The sequence below is a fragment of the Leptonychotes weddellii genome, chromosome 16 (genome assembly GCF_054177405.1).
Source record: "Leptonychotes weddellii isolate Sample4059 chromosome 16, ASM5417740v2, whole genome shotgun sequence".
Lineage (NCBI taxonomy): Eukaryota > Metazoa > Chordata > Mammalia > Carnivora > Phocidae > Leptonychotes > Leptonychotes weddellii.
In genome coordinates this window covers 13,716,965-13,725,446 of record NC_138384.1, presented here as the reverse complement: position 1 = coordinate 13,725,446, position 8,482 = coordinate 13,716,965, and the positions used below count along the sequence as shown (strand labels likewise).

At 48.5% G+C, this 8,482-nt stretch overlaps 1 protein-coding gene across 1 annotated transcript in view; it reads left to right on the top strand.

Annotated features, from left to right (window-relative positions):
* The window catches only part of ZFHX3 (zinc finger homeobox 3), a 220,725-nt gene that overhangs the window by 203,573 nt on the left and 8,670 nt on the right, over positions 1 to 8,482 (top strand). Inside the window, exons 8-9 of the mRNA XM_081807873.1 lie at positions 663 to 765; positions 2,107 to 7,536. Coding sequence (XP_081663999.1) covers positions 663 to 765; positions 2,107 to 7,536 — 5,533 coding nt within the window. The remainder of the gene's footprint in view (positions 1 to 662; positions 766 to 2,106; positions 7,537 to 8,482) is intronic.

Sequence of the window (8,482 nt, the reverse complement as noted above, 5' to 3'; positions counted from 1 at the left end):
AGCAAAGACTCTAGAAGAAATCCTGGCTGAAGTGAGTCGTAAGAAATGCTCGTTTGCACTTGATCTAGCTTCTAAAGGGTTACAAAATGTTGTTTCCTGGAGAATCTGCCAATGTGTCTGCGTGTCCTTAGCCTTCTCTTTGTTCTCTTCTTTTCTTCTTACCCTTTCTTTCACTCTTATTCCCCTCCTCTTCTTGCCTGAATACATTTTGAAAACAGTACTACAATGCTCCCTGCTTCAAGATTACAGTGTACTTTACTAGGTATGATTTAATTAGGGCCCTTATTATGTTTTCAGCAGCTTAAGGTGGGCCTTTCAACTTATCTACCTAATTGGTTGCACAAGAAGTTTCACAGCCCATGACAAAACATTGTCAGTGATCAAAGTCAAAATTCTGCATAAAGGAAAAATATTAATAATAAGATTATTCTTCAAGTGTGCACTGCTAATTATGTCCAGAATGTAACCGTAGAAACACTTTTGACTGATGTGAGCTTTGTCTAATAAACATGAATCTTGAGTGAGCTATGAAAAGTGACACTTCCCGCTTTACACTGGTGAAGGCTAATTTTGCTTATTAAATAATTTTTACACTTCTCCCTATTTTGGGTCTCTTTCCTCTCCATTTGACTCTCCTCATTTCTCTGCCTCTTCCTCCGCAGGTGACCACCCCTGAGATGCTGATGCCCAGCAGCATGTTCCTCCCAGCAGCTGTTCCAGATCGAGACGGGAACTCCACTTTGGAGGAGGCAGGAAAGCAGCCTGGTTAGTGTCATTCTTGACCCCTAGAAATGGAAACAAAATGAAATATTGGGCCACAATTTTCACTGAGCAGGAGTGCCAGGAATCCTTACAAAGTCCTCCTAAGGTGAATGTAACTGATCAAGAGAGGAGGTGGCACTTTGGTCACCTACTTCATACTCTGGCATGTATTTGTATACCATTCATATGGTTTAAAGTGGAAAGAAAATAAGGTGAGAACCAGTGGGATTCTGGTGGACACATGTCCCCTTAGACTATACATTTAGGGAGTGAATAACCAGAGACTCAGTCAGTAGACCCATGACTCCCCAATCTCTCAGGACTTAATTATTAGGGACTTTTGGAGCATGTGAGGGATTTCAGAGCACTGGATTAGCTCTCTCTCTAACTTTCCTCTGCACAAAGTTCTTCTTTGAGTCTTCTGGGATTGCCTTAGGACCTTGAATAGAGGTGTACTTAGCACTGGGTGTTATACACAAACAATGAATCATGGAACACTACATCAAAAACTAATGATGTACTGTATGGTGACTAAGATAACATAATTTTTAAAAAAGGTGCATTTAGAAAGAACATGTTTTAGACATGTGCTGGTGCCCTATGGTGGTTCCTAGCTAGATGGGTCATTAGACCTCCACTTAGGAGGCTGTCCTACATCATTCACCTTTTGTCAGCACCTAAGATTTAAGTTGGGAAGACCTCAGCCCCACTACTGCCCCACCTCCCCCCCCTTGTGATTTTTCCATATTAGAAGGTAGACAGCTGACTTTAAAAGCGTCAGAATATGTATGGGTGTGATGCTATCACTGTAGAAAATAATTTTTATGTATTTTAATGGCCACTTGAATGTTCATTTCTTAATAGAGAGGACAGTCAAAAGTAATGTTATAACAAATTAAGCTAAAAGACATATTCCAAAGTTTCTTATATTGTCAGAATTTTTTATATTACAATGGACAATAGTTATCTTAAATTCCCCACAATTTAGGATATCGTTTATTCACCTGTTTTACAGTTCAGGTTCACGTAAAAGGGAAGTCCAGTCTAAGATCAGTAACATTCAAACCAGTTCTTGAGAAATTTAAGATTCTGAGTCAAGCAACTGATCCAAGATATGATACAGTCCTATTATGAATGAAACTTTTGTATTTCCTTTTAGTCCCCTCTGTTCATGTGCACTTGCTTTAATATGTACTCTTTGCAGGGGCTGTGTGGAGAGAGTCTGTCTTCATGAGGACTTGCTAGGTAGATAGCCATGGGTGCCATCCTTGAAACAAAGCCTTCTTTATCATTGGGCTTGGTTTTTTTTTGTTTTGTTTTTTTTGTTTCTTTTTTAAATTACAGAAACCTCAGAGGATCTGGGAAAGAACATCTTGCCCTCTGTAAGCACAGAGCACAGTGGAGATTTGAAACCCTCTTCTGCTGACCCAGGCTCTGTGAGAGAAGATTCAGGCTTCCTATGCTGGAAGAAGGGGTGCAATCAGGTTTTCAAAACTTCTGCCACTCTTCAAACACACTTCAATGAGGTTCATGCCAAGAGGCCCCAGCTGCCTGTGTCAGATCGCCATGTGTACAAGTATCGCTGTAATCAATGCAGCCTGGCTTTCAAGACCATTGAAAAGCTGCAGCTCCATTCTCAGTACCACGTGATCAGAGCTGCCACAATGTGCTGTCTTTGTCAGCGTAGTTTCCGAACTTTTCAGGCTCTGAAAAAACACCTTGAGACAAGCCATCTGGAGTTGAGTGAGGCTGACATCCAACAGCTTTATGGTGGCCTTCTGGCCAATGGGGACCTCCTGGCAATGGGGGACCCTACCCTGGCAGAGGACCACACCATAATTGTTGAGGAAGACAAGGAGGAAGAGAGTGACTTAGAAGACAAACAGAGCCCAACGGGCAGTGACTCTGGGTCAGTACAAGAAGACTCAGGCTCAGAGCCAAAGAGAGCTCTACCTTTCAGAAAAGGCCCCAACTTCACCATGGAAAAATTTCTAGACCCTTCTCGCCCTTACAAGTGTACAGTCTGCAAGGAGTCTTTCACTCAAAAGAATATCCTGCTAGTGCACTACAATTCTGTCTCCCACCTGCATAAGTTGAAGAGAGCCCTTCAAGAATCGGCAACTGGTCAGCCAGAACCCACCAGCAGCCCAGACAACAAACCTTTCAAGTGTAACACTTGTAACGTGGCCTATAGCCAGAGTTCCACTTTGGAGATCCACATGCGGTCTGTGTTGCATCAAACCAAGGCCCGAGCAGCCAAGCTGGAGGCTGCAAGTGGCAGTAGCAACGGGACGGGGAACAGCAGCAGTGTCTCCCTGAGCTCCTCCACCCCAAGTCCTGTGAGCAGCAGTGGTAGTAACACCTTTACCACCACCAACCCAAGCAGTGCTGGCATCCCTCCGAGTTCCAATCTACTGAGCCAAGTGCCCCCTGAGAGTGCAGGGATGCCGGCCCTGGGGAATCCCATCGGTGCCAACATCACTTCCCCTTCAGAGCCCAAGGAGGCCAATCGGAAGAAGCTGGCAGATATGATTGCATCCAGGCAGCAGCAGCAGCAGCAGCAGCAAGCACAGACGCTAGCCCAGGCCCAGGCTCAAGTTCAAGCTCACCTGCAGCAGGAGCTGCAGCAGCAGGCTGCCCTGATCCAGTCTCAGCTGTTCAACCCCGCCCTGCTTCCTCACTTCCCCATGACCACAGAGACCCTGCTGCAGCTGCAGCAGCAGCAGCATCTCCTCTTTCCCTTCTACATCCCCAGCGCAGATTTCCAGCTCAACCCTGACGTGAGCTTGCCAGTGACCAGCGGGGCGCTGACACTGACGGGGACGGGCCCGGGCCTTCTAGACGATCTGAAGGCTCAGGTTCAGATCCCAACACAGAGCCACCAGCAGATCCTGCAGCAGCAACAGCAAAGCCAGCTCTCTCTGTCCCAGACTCACTCTGCCCTTCTACAACCCAGCCAGCACTCTGAAAAGAAAAACAAATTGGTCATCAAAGAAAAGGAAAAAGAAAGCCAGAGAGAGAGGGACAGTGCCGAGGTGGGAGAGGGCAACCCAGGACCTAAGGAATCGCTGCCAGATGCCTTGAAGGCTAAAGAGAAGAAAGAATTGGCACCAGCAGCTAGTTCTGAGCCTTCCATGCTCCCACCACGAATCGCCTCAGATGCCAGAGGGAATGCCACCAAGGCCCTGCTGGAGAACTTTGGCTTTGAGCTGGTCATTCAGTACAACGAGAACAAGCAGAAGGTGCAGAAGAAGAATGGGAAGACTGAGCAGGGAGAGAATCTGGAAAAGCTTGAGTGTGACTCCTGTGGCAAGTTGTTTTCTAACATCTTGATTTTAAAGAGTCATCAAGAGCACGTTCATCAAAACTACTTCCCCTTTAAACAGCTAGAGAGATTTGCTAAACAGTACCGCGCGCAGTACGATAAACTGTACCCCCTGAGGCCCCAGACCCCAGAGCCACCGCCACCACCTCCCCCGCCACCTCCTCCACCCCCTCTTCCTGCAGCACCGCCTCAGCCAGCTTCCACGCCAGCCATCCCTGCATCAGCCCCACCCATCACTTCACCCACGATTGCACCCACCCAGCCATCTGTGCCACTCACCCAGCTCTCTATGCCCATGGAGCTGCCCATCTTCTCACCACTGATGATGCAGACGATGCCCCTGCAGACCTTGCCGGCTCAGCTGCCCCCTCAGCTTGGACCTGTGGAGCCTCTGCCTGCGGATCTGGCCCAGCTGTACCAGCACCAGCTCAATCCAAGCCTGCTCCAACAGCAGAACAAGAGGCCTCGCACCAGGATCACGGATGACCAGCTCCGGGTCCTGCGGCAATATTTTGACATTAACAACTCCCCCAGTGAAGAGCAGATCAAAGAAATGGCAGACAAGTCTGGGTTGCCCCAGAAAGTGATCAAGCACTGGTTCAGAAACACCCTCTTCAAAGAGCGGCAGCGTAACAAGGATTCCCCTTACAACTTTAGCAATCCTCCCATCACCAGCCTGGAGGAGCTCAAGATAGACTCGCGGCCCCCTTCGCCAGAACCTCAGAAGCAGGAGTACTGGGGAAGCAAGAGGTCTTCAAGAACAAGGTTTACTGACTATCAGCTGAGGGTCCTACAGGACTTCTTTGATGCCAATGCTTACCCAAAGGATGACGAATTTGAGCAACTCTCTAATTTACTAAACCTTCCAACCCGAGTCATAGTGGTGTGGTTTCAAAATGCCCGACAGAAGGCCAGGAAAAATTATGAGAATCAGGGGGAGGGCAAAGATGGAGAGCGGCGTGAGCTTACAAATGATAGGTATATTCGAACAAGCAACTTGAACTACCAGTGCAAAAAATGTAGCCTGGTGTTTCAGCGCATCTTTGATCTCATCAAGCATCAGAAGAAGCTGTGTTACAAAGATGAGGATGAGGAGGGGCAGGATGACAGCCAAAATGAGGATTCCATGGATGCCATGGAAATCCTGACACCCACCAGCTCCTCCTGCAGCACCCCAATGCCCTCACAGGCTTACAGTGCCCCAGCACCATCAGCCAACACGGCTTCCTCCGCTTTCTTACAGCTCACGGCGGAGCCTGATGAACTGGCTACTTTTAGTTCAAAAACAGAGGCAAGTGATGAGAAACCAAAGCAGGCTGAACCTCCCAGTGCACAGCCAAACCAAACACAAGAAAAGCAAGGGCAACCAAAGGCAGAGCTGCAGCAACAAGACCAGCCCGAGCAGAAGACAAACGCAGCCCAGCAAAAGCTCCCACAGCTCACTTCCCCCACTTCGTTACCACAGCCTCCTCCACAAGCACCCCCACCTCAGTGCCCCTTACCCCAGTCGAGCCCCAGTCCTTCTCAGCTCTCCCACCTGCCCCTCAAGCCCCTCCACACGTCGACTCCTCAGCAGTTGGCAAACCTACCTCCTCAGCTAATCCCCTACCAGTGTGATCAATGTAAGTTGGCATTTCCATCATTTGAGCACTGGCAGGAGCATCAGCAGCTTCATTTCCTGAGTGCACAGAACCAGTTCATCCACCCCCAGTTTTTGGACAGGTCACTGGATATGCCTTTCATGCTGTTTGACCCTAGTAACCCACTCCTGGCGAGCCAGCTGCTCTCTGGGGCTATACCTCAGATTCCAGCCAGCTCGGCCACTTCTCCTTCAACTCCAACCTCCACAATGAACACTCTGAAGAGGAAGCTGGAGGAAAAGGCCAGTGCAAGCCCTGGAGAAAATGACAGTGGGACAGGAGGAGAAGAACCTCAGCGAGACAAGCGTTTGAGGACAACCATTACACCAGAACAGCTAGAAATTCTGTACCAGAAGTATCTGTTAGACTCCAATCCAACTCGAAAGATGTTGGATCACATCGCACACGAGGTGGGCTTGAAGAAGCGTGTGGTCCAAGTCTGGTTTCAGAATACCCGAGCCCGGGAACGGAAAGGACAGTTCCGGGCTGTGGGCCCAGCGCAGGCGCACAGAAGATGCCCTTTTTGCAGAGCACTCTTCAAAGCCAAGACTGCCCTCGAGGCTCATATCCGGTCCCGTCATTGGCATGAGGCCAAGAGAGCTGGCTACAACCTAACTCTGTCTGCAATGCTCTTGGACTGCGATGGGGGACTCCAGATGAAAGGAGATATTTTTGATGGAGCCAGCTTTTCCCACCTACCCCCAAGCAGTAGTGACGGCCAAGGTGTCGTCCCCCTCTCACCTGTGAGTAAAACCATGGACTTGTCTCCCCGAACTCTTCTTAGCCCTTCTTCCATCAAGGTGGAGGGAATTGAGGATTTTGAAAGCCCCTCCATGTCCTCAGTTAATCTGAACTTTGACCAAACTAAGCTGGACAACGACGACTGTTCCTCTGTCAACACAGCAATCACGGATACCACCACCGGAGACGAGGGCAATGCGGATAATGACAGTGCGACGGGAATAGCAACTGAAACCAAATCCTCTTCTGCACCCAATGAAGGGTTGACCAAAGCGGCCATGATGGCAATGTCTGAGTATGAAGATCGGTTGTCGTCTGGTCTGGTCAGCCCAGCCCCAAGCTTTTACAGCAAGGAATACGACAATGAAGGTACAGTGGACTACAGTGAAACCTCGAGCCTTGCAGACCCCTGCTCCCCGAGTCCTGGGGCAAGCGGGTCAGCAGGCAAATCTGGAGACAGTGGGGATCGGCCAGGGCAGAAGCGTTTTCGCACTCAAATGACCAATCTGCAGCTGAAAGTCCTCAAGTCATGCTTTAATGACTACAGGACGCCCACCATGCTAGAGTGTGAGGTCCTGGGCAATGATATTGGACTGCCAAAGAGAGTTGTTCAGGTCTGGTTCCAGAATGCCCGGGCAAAAGAAAAGAAGTCCAAGTTAAGCATGGCCAAGCATTTTGGTATAAACCAAACAAGTTACGAGGGGCCGAAAACAGAGTGCACTTTGTGTGGCATCAAGTACAGCGCTCGGCTGTCTGTACGTGACCATATCTTTTCCCAGCAGCATATCTCCAAAGTTAAGGACACCATTGGAAGCCAGTTGGACAAGGAGAAAGAATACTTTGACCCAGCCACTGTACGTCAGTTGATGGCTCAACAAGAGTTGGACCGGATTAAAAAGGCCAACGAGGTCCTCGGACTGGCAGCTCAGCAGCAAGGGATGTTTGACAATGCCCCTCTTCAGGCTCTTAACCTTCCTACAGCATATCCGGCGCTCCAGGGCATTCCTCCTGTGTTGCTCCCCGGCCTCAACAGCCCCTCCTTGCCGGGCTTTACTCCATCCAACACAGGTGGGTTCTGCTCTAGGTGATTCTTACAGCATTAAATAGCTGCCCAAATAGCATTTTGTTCTGTGGCTACCACCCAAACTCTCTGAATGTTGGGCAGATAGGCAGAAGCTTCCCTTTTACTGAGTCTCCCTAGTGCTGTGGTTCTCTGACTTCGCAGTCTCAGAGATGGGACCTCCTGGTTGGAACAGTCTGCTATGAAATTATTCTCTTTGCCCTATGTTCAGTAACACAACCAGGGTGCGTGCTACAGGGAAGAACTTGAGGGTCCTGGCATCCTAAATCCTGGGTTATTTTCAAGAAAAAGGTTTCTAGCATAGACCCTTCTAGTCAGTCTTTGCGAAATTGCCAATCCCATCTAGATAGTTGTTGAAAATAGAAGACATTTGAATATCCTAGCTAATTCTGGATCGTGCTTTATGGAAACTGGTTCAAGACAACTTAAATCAAGTCCTTGTCCTTACCTGTGGTCCCTGCTTCTGTTTTTAGAGAGCTGTTCTGGCAGAACTGCTATCAGGAAGAAGCTCTCATAAATGGATCCTTATTCCGGGCTTCTTACCTCGCCAGAACAATAGTGGTTATACTAGTTTCATTATAATGACACTACTTCTGTACTTGAATGCACTGGCCAGGAATCTTGTATTGGGCAATATGGTTCTGAATCTTCAGACAGACAATGAACATTAATGCTCATTTTTAGGAGTCTTCATCACTCCTTCATTTCCCTTCACCCATCTCTCTTTGCTCCCCCCAGCCCCCTAATTCAGTCATATACTTGGTACTCTTATTTTTCTACTATTATTAATAGGGAGTTTGATAGTTCTTCCTGTGTCCCTCTCTTGTTCCTCCTCTGTCCTCACCTGTCTTCTCTGTAGCCAGCTTTCTTTCCTAAATTGGACCTCCAGGATTCTGTGAAACTTAGGCACAAGTCAGCAAGATTCCCGCCCCC